The sequence below is a fragment of the Cornus florida genome, unplaced genomic scaffold, assembly GCF_030987335.1.
Source record: "Cornus florida cultivar Cherokee Brave unplaced genomic scaffold, ASM3098733v1 CherokeeBrave_3.0.0_Hap2_Chr05, whole genome shotgun sequence".
NCBI lineage: Eukaryota > Viridiplantae > Streptophyta > Magnoliopsida > Cornales > Cornaceae > Cornus > Cornus florida.
The window spans coordinates 88,531,264-88,551,012 of record NW_026775575.1 but is presented as its reverse complement, the minus strand read 5'-3'; the positions used below and the strand labels follow the sequence as shown (position 1 = coordinate 88,551,012).

Here is a 19,749-nt window from a genome sequence, read left to right as displayed (position 1 = left end):
TTTTTATTTGGGAAAACTCACTATACAACTTAATCAACAATAATAATTATATATATATATATATATATTTAGAAAAAAGAGTTTATGTATGTTCTTCATCCTCTTGTTCTATGGCAAAAAGGGTAGTTATTATCTTTACATCATCTCAAATTGATGATAATAACTGGCATGTCATGGAGCAGTAGGTGTACATTGTTTCCATTTTCTTTTACTTTTCTTTCAAGAAATTTGATTTTTCTAACATTTTTTTCACACTAATTTTTTGCTTTTGTTAAAATTCTTAATGATTCAGTTTCACTTTAACCCCAAAAAAAAAAAAAAACCACCAACATGAGTAGTCCTTTCCTCCAAGACCAAAAAGAAAATTAAAGGAAAAAAGAAAAAGTGAACGTACAACATGTGGATTTTCTGCAAGATGAACAGCTTATATGTGGGCGGACAGAGTGGTAGGTGGCCTAAGAAATTATCCTATTTTGTGGCCAGGACTTGAGGTGGAGTTTGGGCCGATCTGTACAAGCCCGTTTCATTGTCGTGTCTTATTTTTTTTTTTTTTTTAATTTATACATATAGAAAGTTGAAGAGTGAGGCAGGCAGAGAGAGAGAGATCTTGAATTATATGGGCACACATTTTTATTTTTTTTATTATTTTATTTTATTTTTTTTGTCATTACTGATGATGCCCAAATGAAATTATAGTGGGCGAACTTGGGCTATTTAATAAATTTGGATATAAATTGCCATCCAATCCCATACTAGCTCTATTATAAAATTTTAAAAAGAACGTGCAATTAATGCATGAATTTTTTTTTTTCTCTCTTCAAATTTGAAGAGCGATTTTAAAATTTTAAAAGGATAATTTTTAAAATATATTATTTGCTTGAGACATCTCTAGAACGACAGAGGTAGAGTAAATTCCAGATATTGTTTCATATTTTTGTGATGATTTGACCAAATTCGGTTAATACCTTTTGAATAATTGTATCGCTGTTAAAATCAATTGCGTATTATTATGGGAGCTAACATTGGAGGCTTCTTCTAGCTGTGGAAATATCCTTAGGCCTCCACACTCCTCTCTTTAAATGGAATAACAAAAAAATCCTTAACCCACACAGTATTTGATTGTTACAATTTTCACTCCCATAATTACCCTTTACTATTTGCATAATCTCTCCCACATATTCTTTGCATAATTAATTACGAAAAGAATAATTTATAAATTGGCCAAATAATATAATATTAGTCTCATATTTATTTACTTAGCTACCAAATAAATAGAAATATATCATGTGTCCAAATCATCTGGGTCACACAATTAATAAATAAGTTTATAATAAATTATTACAACCAAAAATTTAGTTGAGCAAACTTGTAGCGTGATGGCACCGGCAAAGACTAGGCAAAAGCGGCAAGAAAATTAGGCCTCACAAGTGAAGTGGTCCAAAACATATGAGTCACACAATTAATAAATAATCTTGCAATCATTATTACAATCAAAAATTTAGTTGAACAAACTTGTAGCGTAATGGCACCGACAAAGACTAGGCAAAAGCACTCCTGGGGTGAAGTGGTCCAAAACATTGTTTGTATTATATGTAAAGAAAAGTTTTGTTTATAAGATGACTGAGTAGTCTCACAAGCTGATGATCAATATTTAGGAGAATGTTCTATTGGCAAGACTTTTCAATAAAATCTTCTACTTCTACGATCCAATACAAGTATTATATGTATATGTGTGTACGCGCTTGTGTATATATGTACAAGACTACATGTATAAAGGGAATCCAAATACTCTATAATCAAGATATTTGGTCTTCTTAATCTTAAACTGAGTTGTGTTTTGTATGCAGTCTCCAATTTCTTTCTGCCAGTAAGGGCACACATCATAATATCAAGAGATGCCTAGACAATCTACCCTGTACTATAGTAACCAATATAATCACAATAATAGCACTCGTCATCTATGCGATGCCTGTCAGCCTAACTTGTTTTGTTCTAGTTTTAATGAACTAGCTAGCTCTAAAAGAATAAAATAATTCTAAGAGAACTAAGTTTACATAGGCATAAGTTTTTATTTATTTTTCCAAACAAATAATTATACACGCATATCAATGTTCTTGAAAACTTAAATCCTTAACTTTACACTTCGAAAATTAGAAAAAATAGTGTTAACTACAGCCATTGATTGAGTGACATGTTATTTCCTCAAAAAGACTTTCTTTTTGAGTATGAATTGTATATACTTTGTTTTTAGTCTGGAATTTTAATACATTTGCTCTTCACACACAAAAAAATAAAAAAACAAAATAAAATAAAATAACTTCTAATAACAATCAGAGGCCAACCATATATTTGAGAATTTATGCCAAAATGTCATACATGCATTACCCATGGCTGTGATGCATCTTTTGAACAATTATCTAAAACACTACCCTTTTGCAACTAGTATTCTGTAACGGTGGTCCAAAACCGCACAATAGATAACATTTAGACATAAGTAACATTTTTTTTTTTCAGCTACAAATTTTATACTATAGTATGATTACAAGAGTTTTTCTTTAATGACATGCATCTTATTAAAAGAAGTCACTTTAGAGGATCAGAGTTTGGCATAGACTACAAATGCAAACTAGTAAAAAGAAACACAACGCAACACACATACCTGAGAGCTGGTGGAAACTCCATGCTGGAGCTGAAATTCTTCATTTCCTTAATGTACCTCCTCCAATGGAAAAGTCTACAAAGCCATGAACGAATATGGGCTCATCAAATTTAGCTTCTTCGCCTGCTCTTTTTCGTCCTCTGTTTATTTTGGTTCCTTCCAAAGGTGCTGACAAACCATTCATGATACCTTGCGGCAAGAGTGTGTCCAATGATCAACCCAACTACTAACCCACCTCCATAGCCCATGCATATCACAATCCAATCACTTTTATCAATTGCAAGCCATGAATGATCACCATCTTGTTTGAAGTTCGAAAGTGGTGGTGGCAGCAACGCGTCTGAGTTGTCACATTTGTTCGGCAAAAGGTCTCCACACAATCCCAAATTCCCCTCATAGGAATTGTTTGGAAATGTATTGAATTGCCTCCCTCGTGGAATCGGTCCTCTGAGATGATTAAAAGAGACATTGAAGAATTCAAGGAATGTGAGCTGGGTTAGTTGCTGAGGTATCTCTCCTGAGAGCTTGTTTTGAGAAAGGTCCAACGATTCAATCTCTGTTAGATTCCCCAATGAAGATGGAATCTGACCAATGAAATTGTTGTTGGAAAGGTTTAGCATGTGAAGACTCTTAAGAATCCCAATAGATTCCGGAATCTCTCCTTCAAATCGGTTACTTGAGAGATCAATGGCAGTGAAGACATTTAGGATATACAAGTACACTATTTCCACACCTTTGTTGGTTAGTGTCAATGCGTAAGTACTGTCATTGTTAACAACATTGGCTGCACTCCTAATATATGTTGATTGATTGACATCAATAGTTTTCATAGCTGTCAAGGTTCGGAAGTAATCGGAAGGTAACTTACCAGTGAAACCATTGTGAGAGATGCCAAGAATATGCAATTTGGAGAAAGCAAAACTGGAGTTAGGGTTCCATATTACACCATGGAATCTATTGAATCGCAAAATCAGAACCTTCAATTCAGGAAGTGTTCCAAGCCAAAAGGGAAAAATGTCATCGATCTGATTGTTTCCAAGATCAAGACTCTCTAGAAGTGAACAATTGACCAACGAATTTGGCACTGGCCCTTGCAATTGGTTTTGACTCAAGTTGATCATCCTCAGCATGGTTCCATTGTTGTATGTTTGAGGAATGGGGCCATGTAATTTATTGTTTCGAAGATTCAATAACTCCAAAGTATCAGCAAAACTGCCCAAACATTGGGGAATGATGCCACTCAGATTGTTATAAGATAAATCCAAGACACGAAGAGAACTTGCATTGCAGATCAGTAGTGGAATCTCCCCAGTCAGTTTGTTGTTAGCGACAATATAAACGCTGATGGATGATGGTGGGACAAGGAGTGATCCTTGCAGCATGTTAGAACTAATGTCTAAACGCCTTAGTCTGTCCCACGGAAGGATTAAAGGAGGAGGTTGGTGAAAGGCCGTTATAAAGTTCTGAGAAAGGTCAAGGTATGACAGACTTTGTGGACTCATGTTCCATATCCATGTAGGCAGAGGGCCTTGAATACTATTGTTGCTGAGGTCTAGCAACTGCAAATTGTCTTGAGTTTTCAAGAAATTTGGGAACTCAGTTAAGTTGCATGAGTTCAAATTAAGGAACTCAAACTTGGGAAGCGTATCATTGATGAAGCTACTGGTAAGCAATGTTAATTGGTTACCCGATAGCCAAAGATCAGTAAGATTTTTCAGAGTAAGAAACACGTCTACCTCTACTGTTCCGTTTATATTATTACCATCAAGATAAAGAACTTCCAGATTCACAAGTTGAGAGATTGACTCAGGAATTGGGCCGTGCAACAAATTAGAAGAAAGGTCAAGATAGAAGAGTTGTGTAAAATTACCAAACCAAGACGGGATTGGCCCCGAGAAATTGCATCTTGCCATCTCCAAACGATTCAAGGATTTAAGTTGTCCGATTGAATTTGGCAATTCTCCAAAAAAGTTGCTTCCAGAAAGGTCCAAATATTGCAGTTGTGTAAAATTACCAAACCAAGACGGGATTGGCCCCGAGAAATTGCATCTTGCCATCTCCAAATGATTCAAAGATTTAAGTTGTTGGATTGAATTTGGCAGTTCTCCAAAAAAGTTGTTTCTGGAAAGGTCCAAATATCGCAGTTGTGAAAAATTACTAAACCAAGACGGGATTGGGCCTGAGAAATTGCATCCTGCCATCTCCAAACGATTCAAGGATTTAAGTTGTCCGATTGAATTTGGCAATTCTCCAAAAAAGTTGCTTCCTGAAAGGCTCAAATAATGGAGTTGTGTAAGATTATCAATTAAAGACAGTATTGACCATGAGAAGTTGCATCTTGAGATATCCAATTCATTCAACGAGTGGAGATTTCCAATTGAATTTGGCAGCTCCCCTGAAAAGCTTGTGCCCCCGAGTCTCAATTTCTTGAGTGGACTCCTACTGTGGAATTCAGGCAAGTACACGCTGAGATCTGGATTGTTTTGCACGCTAAGAAACTGTAGGTTTGGTAAGTTAAAAATGCCCGCCGGAAATTCACCTTGTAATTGACAATCTTGAAGAAGTAGAGAAGTTAAAGACGAAAAATTAGCCAAAATGTGAAGTGTTGTTGAAGACATGTTTACCTTATTGAGGTAAAGTTCTTTTAAATTCGTCACATTCTGAACCAAGCTTATTAGACCAGGCTTAAGGAGCTCCAGATTTGGATTTCTTGAGAGATCAAGAGAAGTTAATTTGGTTAAATTTGAAATTTCCAAAGGTATTTGATCAGCAAATACAGAATATGAGAGATTGAGATAAGTTAACCTCGAAAGAAGTCCAACGGCAGATGGGATTTGAGAGTGATTGAACCAATTGTCAGCTAGGTTGAGTGTCTGAAGGTGAACAAGGCGGAAGAGGGCGCTACTGGAGTTGATAAAATCAGAGAGAAAACTGCTACTGAGGTCAAGTCCAATGACACGGCCAGTGTCATCATCACAAGTGACACCGTCCCATGAGCAGCAATCACTGCTACTGGTATTCCACGATGCAACCTTTGGATAAGCTGAAGGATCCGTAGATATTGGTGTAGACTTTATTATTGAAAGGCTTTGACTGAAGTGCAACAAAGCAGACCTGTCATCGTGGTGGCAGAGTGGGTTTTGTTGGTGCAGAGAAGGGAAAGAGTGAACAAGCATGAAGTAATGAGATGCAGTGATGATGAGTAGGAAGAAGAGCAAGTAGTGCAAGAATAATATTGGTGAACAACCACCCATTCTCAATTATATGATCGATATATAAAATTCTCTTTCTTTGGCACTTATATAAGTATATATGAATCAAGATGTGGTGTTTATATAGACGGATAACAAAATGATATATATCCTACGTAATCTTGTTAAGTCAAGTCAAGTGGAGAGATAGTAATGGAACACATCGTCAAGTCTCCCCTGCATAAATGATACTTTTCAACAAGAGACATCTTCCTCTTAGTTTCCACTTTGCTACTTTCTGCCAAAATATCATCACCACACACGAAACACACACACACACACACACACACACACAAAAGATATTATTGGGCTAGATCTGGTGTACACTAATTGATGTAAACGTGGGTTTTGGGAGTAGAATAAAAATTCCACCCCACTACAATTCCACGTACGCCTATTAATTACTCAAAAGCATTATGTTTATAAAATTATTCTATCATTAATGTTTTCTTCTTTCCGTTCCTTTTTTTTTTTTTTTTTGTCCTTTAGATTTCCAAGGATAACAAATTCTCCGTGCATTAAGAAACCAAAATTTTATATTTTTACCAAAAATAATTATTATTTTAAGTTTTGAAATAATGGAGTTTCAAAAAATGACATTAGACCCCAAAAAGTTTTCGATCTCACATTTTACTTGTTTTTCTTTTGTTTTATTAGAAAAATAGATTAGCAGAATTCTCCATGCATTCCAAACTTCATAATTGTTTCAAAAAGTATATAGTTTCACTCCATTTTATAGGATTAATTGTATTATTAATTTTATTTAAAATATCCGAGTGTTGCACTTCTCCAACCCACCATGTTATCATCCCTAAAATGGAGGGCAATAAACGCACTAAAATAAAGTGTGTGTATGTTAGTAATTTACCAAACATGCATAGCAGTATTAAATTAGTGGCATGTATTATTCTTTAAAATCCCATGTTGCCCATTTTCAAACCAATGTTCTTCACTCTCGAGCCCCTTTCCATTATAGAACTCATGTAAGCATTTCATTGACCATTTAGGATGCACAAGTGGATGGACCTGTGCCAAAATATAAATCACCCCACATTTTTTTTTTTTTTTTTTATCACAATACCACTCGAATCATCCAAGCATGCAAAGATTCCAATCATTTAGTTCAAATAACGCCAAATCACAATTAATCCAAGAAAATGCAAATACATTAATTCATATATGAATTTTATTATTATTATTATTATTATTTTGAAGAGTAAATCAATTTATTGATAAGAAAAAAATATAATTGGGCCAAACCATAGGCAATACAATAGCCAAACCCAGCCCAAATATAAGGCCCAACCCATAATTCTTCAAAGATGTTGTGGTCTCCGGGTCACACGTTTCCCCTATATATATATATATATATATATATATATGTATAATTTGTCCTTAAAAAATTAGTACTAAAACTAGAGAAGACTATTTTTCACTTTGGGATTTGCGCGCACTATATTAAATTTCAAAAATACGAAAGACATTATCTTTTTCTTTTCTTTTTTTTCTTTTTTTCTTTTTTTTTTTTGGTGGGTAAATTACAGTAATTTCTATTTGCGCGCACTATATAGTGACATTCTCTCTTATTTACCAAATAACACTGATCTCCCTTGAAGTTTATATACTGATAATACGGACCTCCTCTGCCATTAAACAACTAACTATTTATGCTTATATTCGTTAGAAAAAATTAATGCAAAGATAATTTTACCCTTCTTATAGCTGAAATGATATTTTTAACCTCAATAATCACTGCAAATTTACAATAATATCCTGACTCCCTTGAAGTTTATATACTGATAACACAGACCTCCCCTGCCATTAAACAACTAACTATTTATGCTTATATTCGTCAAAAAAAATTAATGCAAAGATAATTTTACCCTTCTTATAGCTGAAATGATATTTTTAACCTCAATAATCACTGCAAATTTACAATAATATCCTTGACTTATAAACTCAAAAGAACAATAGTGCCATCATACCAACAAACCCAGAACACCCAATGGGTCTAAACTATCTATATATACAGTGCACACACATATATCTATAGACACACTGTCACGCACGTATCAATCTCATATATATATATATATATATATATATATGTGTGTGTGTGTGTGTGTGTGTGTGTGTGTGTGTGTATCTATCTATATATATACACACGGCGGCTGCCAAGGGCGAATCAGGTTAAGACGAGCTTCAGTTTAGAGAGATTCCGACGAAGGTAGTTTAACAAATTTCAACTTTTTGGGGCTGCGAAGGGCGAATCAAGGTTCGACGGAGCTTCAGTTTAAAGAGATTCCGGCGAAGTTAGTTTAACAAATTTCAACTTTTTGGTTTAAGCACCAAATTCCTTTCAAGAAAAGACGCCCCTGAGCATCCATCAGCTAACAATAGAAGGATTATACCTCAAATCTCCCCTGGCTCAAAGCTATCCACATCCGCTCATCCATCCCCACCTCAAAAATAACCTGGCTATATAGCATCACCAAAAACTCAACCATATCCTCTACCTCCCAATCATGAACAGTCTCTCAAACTGCACCCCAGATCAATCTCCCATCATCAAAATGATAACAGTGGGCAACCAACACATACTCTTCTTTTGACTTATACATTAAAGATGACCATAAGCAAATTGAAATTTAAGTTTGGATATGTTTGGATTCCTAAGCTATGTGCTCAGTGTAAGAAATTTGGACACACTACTACCCAGAGTAATTTCTAGTTTTCTCTTATATTTTGAATTTATGTTAATTCAGATAAAATTGAAAAAGTTGAAATTTGTTAAACCAACCAACATAGTCAAGCACTGAATTTAGCAAGGATGGGCCGGCGAGCAAACAAGAACGGGGGCGAGCAATGATGAATAGCGGTAAAGGAGCTTACCGGCGAGGACAAACCGCGACATGAAGAACTCAACGGCGAGGAATGAAGAATCCATCGGTGAAGCTCACGAGGGCGAACGGTAAAGCTCCATTGTGACGGCGAGCTCATAGTTTTGGTGTAAACCCATATCAGTCTGGCAAGTTGTCTTTCCGGTGCACTCATCTCCTGCAACGTTTCATGCAACGAGCAGACCCATTTCCTTGACGGCTAATAAACCTATTTTCTCTCTCTATGAACAGATACAACTTTTGGGTTTTTTTTTTTAATTATCAAGATGCATAGCCTTCTCCGGGGTAGTGCATTTCTAAGGATGCTGTTCATTGTCGGGCACATCGCCGTCCATGCTCTTTTCCGCTGACGTCACCCGTCTCCAGCACAGACCCGTCTCCAGCCGTCGGGGACAGAGGAGAGAGAGAGGGGGGGGTTGTTGGCAATAGGGATGGCAATTTGACCCGCCCTGAGGTTACCCGCCCCATTTTTTACGGTTATAGGGGACCGTTTAGCTTATTTGGGCGGAGATGGTTTGATATAATAAAAACCCGCACGGGTTTGGTGCGGGAGCGGGGTGAGGTCGCCCCGTTTAGATAGGCAAATTACTTAAGTACCCTTATTTCATTAGTATATATATTTCCCAGTATATATATTAAGTACCCTATATAATAATATTAAAGTAACAAATGAATTTGATTAGAAGGAAAGTTGTAATAGTGAAGAACTAAAGATGAGGGGAAAAAAAATAGCAAATTTATTTCAACAATAAATAATTATGGTCTTAAACAGGGCGGAGCGGGTACCCGCAAGGGTAAAAATGTTAAACGGTTACGGGTATGAGGTGGAAAGTCCCCCCATTTTTGCGGTTTTGGGCGTGGATGGGGGCGGGGTTTTTAAACGGTTGCGGGGGCGGGGGAGGGTACACCCGCCCAAACCCGCCCCCGTTGCCATCCCTAGTTGGCAATGGCAAGGCCGTGGGAAAGGAGAAGGGAAAAAAAAAAATCTTAAAAAGGGTACTATTAGTAATTTACATCCATTATATTTTATATTTTTAATAATAAACTAATAAGTAAGGATAAGTTTGTAATTTTACTCTTTCCCTTAACAGCATCCATTGACAGGGAAGGTCAGTGTAATTTGGCAAACAAGAGAGGAGGTCTGTGTAGGTTAATGAAACCTCAGGGGAGATTAGTGTAATTTACCTTTCTTTCTTTCATCTTCGGATCAGTTTCCATATACAAAAGCCGACATTACAAATGGGGCAAGTTGATGCAACGCCATATGATAATTTTATTTTATTTTATTGTATATTAACATTCTTTTATATATATATATATATATATATATATATATATATATATTTATTTATTTATTTATTTATTACAAGACGAAAAAGATTAGAAGTTAGATTAGTAGATCATGCAGATAGTCAAAATTTGACACTCCAAAATCCACTGAAAGCACTAACTCACTGAGTTATCAAGGCATCTGTTTTTTCTCATATATAAGAATGACAAATGGCAAAGTGTGACAATATTGCATGTAATTCAATTATGAAATACAAAATTAATTTTAATTTTTCTTAAAGTGAATTAAAGCACTATCATTTAATGTAGGGGTGGCAAAATAGGTCACAACACTTCAACTCGCCTATATTCGCCTGCTTTTTAATAGTTTCTGTTGAACTATATTTCAAATGGGTCAAAAATGAGTTGGGTAATTTTTAATCACTTAATTTGAGGATCAAGATAGGTTGAATATTGTCCATATTTCACTCATCACATGATAGACACACAATACACATCTATTCTATATTGCACTCAACTCATTTCTCTCTCTCTCAAATTCTCTCACTCACGATCCTCTCTCTCTCTAAATTTGTCTCTCATCAATCCCCTCACTCTAAGGCTATGTTTGGTAGGGTAGGTTTGAAGGGAAAGGATAATATTAGTTATGAGGGAAAGGGAAGGGAATGATAATTTTAACCCCCTGTGTGTGTTTAGTTGATTAATGAAGGAAAAAAAAGAGAAGGGTAATAATCATGTTTGGGAGAAGAAAGGGAAAGAAATGGAAGGGAATTATTTTAATAAATGAACTATTATACCCTTTTATATTTTAAGATATATATATATATATATATATATTGTCTCCTCCTATACCAGGCCATGATGGTGTTGGGAAACGTGCAAGTTTTAAAACCTTTTTGAGGGATTTTGATTCATAGATCTTGATTCATCACATAGAGACAAGGTTTATGCAAAAAATAAAAATATGATGTATCATTCAATTAATGGATTGAATACTTACATCAAAGGTCTGAGTAAACCTTTAAATCTTTCCTCTAAAGTGAATGTTCTCACTTATTGTAGATCCCTTAGCAAGATGCCTTCTCCTTGGATCTCCATCTTCTTGGTAATTGTTTTGCCTTTAGGAATCACTCATAAGCCTCCATGAATGACCTTGGAAAACTAGGTTTGTGGGAGCCTCCATTAGATGAGAACATAAACCCTAATTTTCTAGAGAGAGAAAATTTATTCCTCTTTCCTTCTCATAAAAATCACACCTAAAATATACATAGACCATGTATATTTATAGGCAATATAAAAATAAAGAAAAGGAAACAACAAATCATTCTCCATCTCTAATTCATATGTCTCAAATCTAATATGATTCCAATATCAAGTTGGGCTATGAATCAGAATCCATTGGGCCTATTATTTTATTGGCTACAATGAATTAATAATTAGCCCGGTCCATGGACCCAATTCAATTAATTCATAAATTAATTTCTACTCCACTAAAAGAAATTAATTGAACTCCAATTAAATAATAAATAACCTCTAAGTCAATATCGCACTTTGACCCCTCTATGCATAATTAGTTATCGGATAAATAAAGCCATCAATCCGACTACTTAATTAATATATCTATTTTGGTACCTCTGATTATTTCTGGCTCGATCACAATAAAACATTTGTTTGACAAAAATAATAATTTAAATAAATAAATATATAATAAATCATTTTGTCTAAAAACACACGAAGGCCTTCGAATTTACTTTGTGATCAACCATAATCAATACAAAATAAATACAAGTAGCAATGATGCAAATATTAAAAATATAACCCTCTAACTATTAATTACATAACTACCCAAAGTGTCGGTCTAAGAATCCCGAAGAATTCGCCGAACAAATCAAAGTAATTATTAATTAATAAAAGAGTCTATACTTTTCTCATACTTAAGAGTCAAATGCCATGACGGTGATAGGGAGTAATTGCATACGACGGCTCTCGCAATATATCTCAACCTAACGCGGATCCAGTTCAAGTCTTAATTAATTATGAGTCCATCCATAATTACCGACTATGAACAATTTATAATTACTATTTATATATCATGCATTGATTGCCATCACATACATATATATAAATATTTCTTGTAATTACATGGACACTATCAATTTCATAGTGAATCGAAACATAATACATTGAATTCACCAATTATATAAATCATAAATATTTCAGATATGTCAGGAACATATGTCACTATAATCCAGATAGGAATTTGCTATGCTAGGACATATAAATCCCAACAGATGGGCCACAAGAAAAGACAAAAAAAATATGGCAAATCATTTCAGCCTCCCCAATCTCGCCTCCATATATATATATATATAGATTGTCTCCTCCTATACCAGGCCATGATGGGCCAAAAGAAAAGACCAAAAAAAAAAAAAAAAAAAAAGAAGGGGGAAATCATTTCAGCCTCCCCAATCTCGCCTCCATCTCTAATCTCGTTCTCAACTCTGAACTTGCCCTCTCTCTCTCTCTCTCTCTCTCTCTCCTCTCTACAAGAATCAGAAGTTCAAAACCCATTTCTTTTAGTTTTCTATCTGTCTGTAAGAATCAAAAATCAAAACCCATATCTTTCTTCCATCGCCGCTGTTTCAGTTCGGGCTTGCCGTTCGCAAGCTTTAGCCGCCGGCCAGCCGTATCTCACTCTCTCTGCAACTGCTAACCTGTATGTATATGTAATCTTGAGGGCAAATTAGGCATCACAAATAATAAATCAACCCTCCCCTTCACTTTCCTTCCTTTTCCTCCCATTTTTTGGAGGATAAGCAAAACACTATTCAGGCCTTGTGTTAACCCTCCAAATCATTCACTTTCCTTCCCTTTCCTTCCAACAATTTTTGCCAAACACAAATTTTTTATCCCCCTCCATCACCTTCCCTTCCCTTTCCTCCCTTTTCCATTGCACCAAACTGACCCTAAGTTTCTCTCTCTATAAATTTCTTCTCTTCCATTCACTTCTCATTCTAAAACGAGTTGATAAATATTACTGAGTTTGAGATTGTTTTTTAAATTTGTTATTAAATAAAATTTTAAAACCTTCCAAAAAAATAATAAATAATAATAATAATAAAATATTAAAATGTTAAATATTAAAATATAATTTAAATAATTAAATAATTAAAAATAATAATTATTATTATTATTAAAAAAAATTAAAATTTTAAAATAATTTAAAAAATAGTTAAAAAATAATAATTAATGGGTCCACAGGTCATAACAGGTTGACCCTATATATTTTTGACTTGTTCTTTTTTAACCTGTTCTGAACATGTTGAATATGGGGTTTTGATCCATGTTTAACTCGTCCATTTTCAACCCAGTCCAACCCGCCCATTTGCCACCCCTAATTTAATGTAAAACAATGTTAAATATCTGGTTTGCTTCCATATTCAAAGAGAAATGAGGCTTGCTTCTCATCTCAACAAGAATGCTACTATGTTGGAGAAAATTGTGATACAATGGAACAATAATTGTCCACCACAAGAAGCACTCAGCACGAAGAGCTTGAGATCATTAGGGAAGTATTAGAACTAAATATGGAGATAAAAGTTTCTTTCTCTCTCAGATTTGCCGTGTTACATGCTGAATTAGACTTGAATGACATGGAAGACATTATCTTACTCTCTTTCATTTTCAGAATTTATGTCCATCTACAAGAAGTCATCATAAAAAATCGGGTAAGTTTATCGAATCATAGAACCAAAGTTACGTAATAACGTGATAATTTTATTGGCATTCTTTTCTTATATATAGTAATGACGAATGTTTTTTTATTATTATTAAATGTATTACTTGTATAATTACTAATTTATTATATAATGTCATGTACATAGATAATTTTAGTTATTTTCAACTCTTAGTATAATAGATTATATAGAATAATATTATATCTTATTTATGAATTTAATCCTTTTATTATTGATGTTAAAAGTGTATTTTAATCATTTTTCGTAGCAAGTATTGTTTTTCAAGGGTATTAATAAAGTTATCGTTAACTTTAACTGAAAATTAGCGGAAAATGGGTTATGTAATGACTTTAATAGAACATGGAACAAAGTTTTAAAAATTAAAGTAATTGGAAGTTTTATGAATTTAATTCTATGGTACTTAAATATATTGAGAACTATATAAACGTATATAAATAATAGTTTATCACAACTAAATCAGGATCCTCTAATGTGTCATTCTTGTCATGATCTACTGAGGATACTAATACATCTACAATACAATAACTATATAAATGAGTTAAATTCTCACTTTAATGATATCTAACATTTCAACACACGTAATATATGTGTTGCACACATGTTATATTGTTCTTGGTATTGCATTCTACTACTATAATATAACTTTGTTGTATGATGATGTGTGTTAAAAGAGTCTTGTGGAAAAATAAGGAGGTTGACCACATGTTTGGTTGACTTTCGTTTTTAGGATTAATACAATACGAATACAAAATTTGGATGACCTTTTTAGATTCTATAGTATCATGATTTTTAAACAAAGTGAAGAGTTCCTAGAATTGCTAATCAACTTCCAATTTGCAATGACAATAGAGAACCTTCATAAACTTCTCTATAGTTAAAAGGTGAAAATGTTATAATTAATGCTTTATTTGGAGTAAAAACCAGGGAATTATTCGCTGCAACGCGATAAGAACCGTTTTTACACTGGTCACAAATCTTCAATACCATCAATCATCTCGTCAAACTCCATCAGATGCAAAGCCAACAATATGCTCTTGTTCATGTTGTGCACGGCAACAGCATTTTATTTGTTGTAGTCATTGGCCGTACAAATTAAAATCCAAGAAACAAAAATCAAATACAACTATAATTGAAGACAAATAGCCAACTTTATGCACAAAATGACATAAGGTACAAACAATACAGCAATGATAGCTACAATATAAGAAAATTAATATAGTGAAAGAAACAATAAATGGACAAAATCAGATTTCCTACGAAATTCTCGAAGAGAATTAGTAAACTATTATCAACAACAAAGAACTTGCATAAAAAATAATAATAATAATAAAATAAATAAATAAATAAAAATTATAGCTTAAACCTCAAACTTGACAATTCTGTCACATCCAGATCAACTACCCTACACCACCTCTTCTAGCATATCCAAGAGTGGATGCCCTATCCTCTTTTCAGAGAGTATTTCGAAAGAAAAATGGATTGAAGTCATTAGCTAAAGCATTCTCCATTAGTCTATACGAACATTCAAATTAAACATGGAACTAAAAGGCATTCTTCCTTGATTATTCTTCCAATACACGCCAAGGATGTTCCGTGAATCGATGCAAATAGCTTAACTAAGGAGAGAACACAGAATTGAGTATTGAAATCCATCATAATAGAGGGAGGGGGGAATAGCATGGAAGAGCAACAGAAGATGATTTAAATGTTACATTCATCAAAACCAATAAAACGAAAATAATATACATAATAATTTGTATAATCCATATGATATATTAAGCAAAACATCAGCCACTGATGGCCAAAGAGTATGCAAATTGCAAACATAAACAGAATTGATGCCTTTTCCCAAAATAAACCTAATTAACTCCAACAGAGTGCAAATTTTTAACTCTACCCCTCTTTTCCGACCTTTTTATTGGCTGCTCGCAGGTCCCAAGTCCATCAACAACCTTGAAACACAACTTACCCACATCCATAACAAGAATGCCACTCATGGAATCAATTGCGCAAAGTACTTGCCCTGTGCACATGTGTGTGTGAATGAAGGAGAAGAGACAGAACACAAAGGGCATATGGCGCGCAGGGTTCAGTTTTGAGGTTCGCAAATAGCCCGGCCAATGGCAGGCATCAAACGGACGAGGAAAACAGGAAGGATAGAAATTGAGGGCAAAAATCATAAACTGTAAACAGTTTCCTTCATATGCTTCCCATTTTTCTTGGCCTGCTTCAGGATTCTTGGTCGTGCTGCTCTCCATTTCCATCCTTTTCCCCTCCTCAATGGCCTTTCCACCATTATAGTAAATGCATCACCAGAATTATACTTTTCCCCCCAAAGTACCCTTTTCTAAATTGAGGCGATCTAGGTTTCACACACAAATTTGAACATGAAACGACCTTGTCAACCCACAGATCCTACACACACAATAATCTATCTGCCCTCAAAATCACATGAAAACATATTTCTGCTTAAGTTATAGCACCTGATGTTTCCAGCAGTACCATCATTCTAAATAAATCCTTAAACCTTCTCCACTAGCCTTAATGGAGCAACAGTGAATAGTCTAGTATAGCACTCCGCTACACCAAACTCCATCACCCATAGACAGCACTCTGGTTAAGTTATTGTTGATTATGTAATCAACAATAATGATCAGACAGATAACTCGAAGAGACAAAGTAGTCCCTGATAGCCCCGCCAGCAGAGACGTGAAGCATAAACTCGCTGCCTACCTTACGGAAGCATAATCTTGCCGACCACCTCATTGCCCATATCAAATGACAAAACCAGATAACAGTACGCATCCTCCTCATCAGGATCACACAAAATCTAATGGAGAACCCCATTCACAACTACCTTCAACCACAAATGACCAAATACGACATGTGGAATGACTGCACTAATGCTCCTCCATGAGTCCTTGCTATGTGCGTAAATCAACCTTGGGATAAGTTACGTAACCACACATCTCCTTTTATTGGAGATATGCGATTCTTTCCACCTGGTACTCCTTAGTACTGGGGTCATACCTGAGTCCCCAAAAAACATATATTGGCCATGCGAATTGTAAGCATTTGGGACACTTAAAGGTTCAAGCTTTTTCTAACATTGGTTTCCAGACTATATGATACAATTGGAATCATCCAGAGTACTTGTCTGACTATCATAGCACCTCATTTCATGGAACCACTAACCTAAAAAAATATTTCGTCCTTCACAGTATTTTAATTGATTTCTGCAATGAAATTATTCCCCTTGATTAGATAGTACCGTGATTTTGCAAACGCACCCGATCTATAGGAGAGTCTTGATAGATAGTCTTGCAAACATATCAATCATGAGATTGTTGGATAGCCAAACCAAAAGGTTAGATCTGTCTCCAGGGATCCTCCAAACACCCTACAAAATGCACTTTTTTGAGTTTCATATATCACCCCAAGCATATACTTCACAACTAGGAGGAAGATGAGATAATTCATCAATACTGCAACTTCCATTGAACCTTGCTCCTCTTTACTATTTCCAGTCACTGTTGCTCCTCCACTCTATCCTCTTCTCTAACTGAAATATTTGCCACCCCATTAGAAATAGCATGATAAGAATTTGCCTGAGCCAGGACTCTATTTTCTCCCTTAAGTAAAACTAGGCTCTCCACATAAGAATCCGCATAAAATGAGCGATTGCTGCCATGGATTCTAAGATACTTGATCTGCTTGATATTAGGGTCATATGAAACCAAGCCTCTTACTCTTGCTGACAGTAGAACGTCATTATTCGACCTAAAGCCCATGAAGGTCCTTATTCCTTCTCGCATATCAATAGTGAATAGTTTCGTCCAAGACTTCACTACACCATACTCTTTCATCACCCATACCCAACAGTTTTCGCTCTGCCAAATTTTTTGATACTGAGTAAGAGCAAGTGATGTGCCCCGAACACTAACAGACAATTTCAATACATCTGTATGGGCTACGCTCTCCGGCAGCATCATCTCCCGGAACACTTCAGCACCCATATCAAAACCCACAATCAAACTACGGAAACTATTATCGTCGATGCAATTAGATGCAACCCAGTGGACAGCACCATTCAAGAAAGTGGGCAATGTGAAAAAGCCATGGAGAACAAATGGTGTCGACGCAGCAGCAGAAATGTTTCTCCAAGTTCCGGTATTAAGCGTGTAAACCTCAACACTAGGAGGAACTTTGTAATTATGATTCTCTGCTTCATACAAAACCCTAACCACCTTATAGTCATCATTCAAGGAATCAACGCCAAACCCAAGAAGGCACATGCCATGAGACGCAAATCTCAATCCGGGTTGGGGAAGGTTCACTGATTTCCTAATAGATGGGTTCCATATAATCACTGTGTCCGTATGAGAATCATAATCATCAGATAAACATATCAAACCATTACACACACCCACTATCCTGAAATAATCATTCACAGTCGTGAAAGGGCATTCAAGCTCCATATACACATCTAATGATTCGTTATCGAAATGTATAGCGTATCGCCCTATGTCCTGAAACATGTTGTAGTGCCTAACAAAGAGTAGGTGATTGTTGGTGGTGGTCGTGTTTGAAATTGTCCGATTGAGTTGTGTGGAAATGAAACTAGGGTTTGTGATCAGAGAGTACCATAATTTGCAAACGGAGGTGAATCGGAGGAGAGATCGGACGGGCACTCTTGCGAGGATCTCAACCACGACGTCGTTTGGCAGGTAGTCAGACATCGTTCTTCTTCTTGTTATTGTTGGGTTTTCTTCAATTTCGAACAGTTGAGTTTTGAGTAAGAAATTTCAAGGAAGTTGAGACACGGTAAAGGTTAAAAGCAGCTTCGGATTTGCCTTTAAAAACCCTAATTTCTTGGCCCCTCACAGTGCCAGTCGGTTACCGCCATTACTCACCCCACTAGCTATTGTCGTGGCTACCGCTTTACCGGAACCTCCAGTCACGGGTTACCCGAAAAGCTTGAATATGCTATACCATCAGACAAGATGGATCTGTTGCACCTGTGAAGTGGGGCCCACATCCATTAAATACTTGACAGAAAGGTGTCCACGCATCCTAATCTCTTCAAGAAAAATACTCCGTAGATCCCATGCCACAAAGTCCAATTACCCATTAAATTTCTGAAATTAATTAGTATTAAATTATGAATTTTACTAGTCTTGACACATCCTAATCTTTTCGAGTACATCCTAATCTCTTCGAGAAAAATTGTTAATTATATAGATTTCATGTCCGTGCCACAAACTCCAATTACACATTAAATTTCTGAAATTAATTATTATTAATTAGTTTCATCACAAAAATAATTTAAAATAAAAATGGCACTAGCTTGCAATTTTGAGCATAAAAGTGTGTAATTTAAGACTCGTTTGGGGTAGAAATTGAAATTATGTTTGCTAAAAAAAAATTGTTTTGAAAAATTCAAAAATTTATCTGATATATTATAAATTATTTCAAATCAATATCAACCGTCTCAAATATAATATGAGTTAAAATTTAAAAATTAATATCAAAAAAATAATATAATAACACGTTTCAAACAATATATGTACAACTTGAGTGTCCAATGAAAAGCCAACCTGATTGATTGTTAAGATAATTATATTTACTTTAATTTTTATTTTCTTATGGCCCTTTGGCTTAGGACATGTCAGAAGTTTGAGAATGGTCAAGTAAAAAATATTTATTTATTTTTTTAACTCTGAGATAGATCCAATATTTGTTCATTCCATTCAAATGGGAGACTGAGTATTATGGGTGGCTGTGCAAAGAAGATGCAAGTGTTTCAATCTAATTTATCTCCTCTAACCAATGCCAACTTTAAAAAGTCAAAAAAAACATTAAAGAAAGTACTTTGTTCTTTGTGTACTTTG

The 19,749-nt window shown here is 35.1% G+C and overlaps 2 protein-coding genes across 2 annotated transcripts; both read right to left on the bottom strand.

Moving 5' to 3' along the window:
- Positions 1 to 2,425: 2,425 nt before the first annotated feature.
- LOC132309650 (receptor-like protein 6) lies at positions 2,426 to 5,913 on the bottom strand. The gene is made up of 3 exons (XM_059807938.1): positions 2,849 to 5,913; positions 2,660 to 2,734; positions 2,426 to 2,447 (listed from the first exon to the last, which is right to left on the bottom strand). The coding sequence occupies exons 1-3, from the start codon at positions 5,911 to 5,913 to the stop codon at positions 2,426 to 2,428; spliced, it is 3,162 nt and encodes a 1,053-aa protein (XP_059663921.1).
- Positions 5,914 to 15,539: 9,626 nt separating this feature from the next.
- Positions 15,540 to 18,794, bottom strand: LOC132307462 (F-box protein CPR1-like). The gene has a single exon (XM_059805233.1). It carries the CDS (start codon positions 18,595 to 18,597, stop codon positions 17,386 to 17,388), a length of 1,212 nt encoding a protein of 403 aa, XP_059661216.1. The 5' UTR covers positions 18,598 to 18,794; the 3' UTR covers positions 15,540 to 17,385.
- Positions 18,795 to 19,749: the final 955 nt, after the last annotated feature.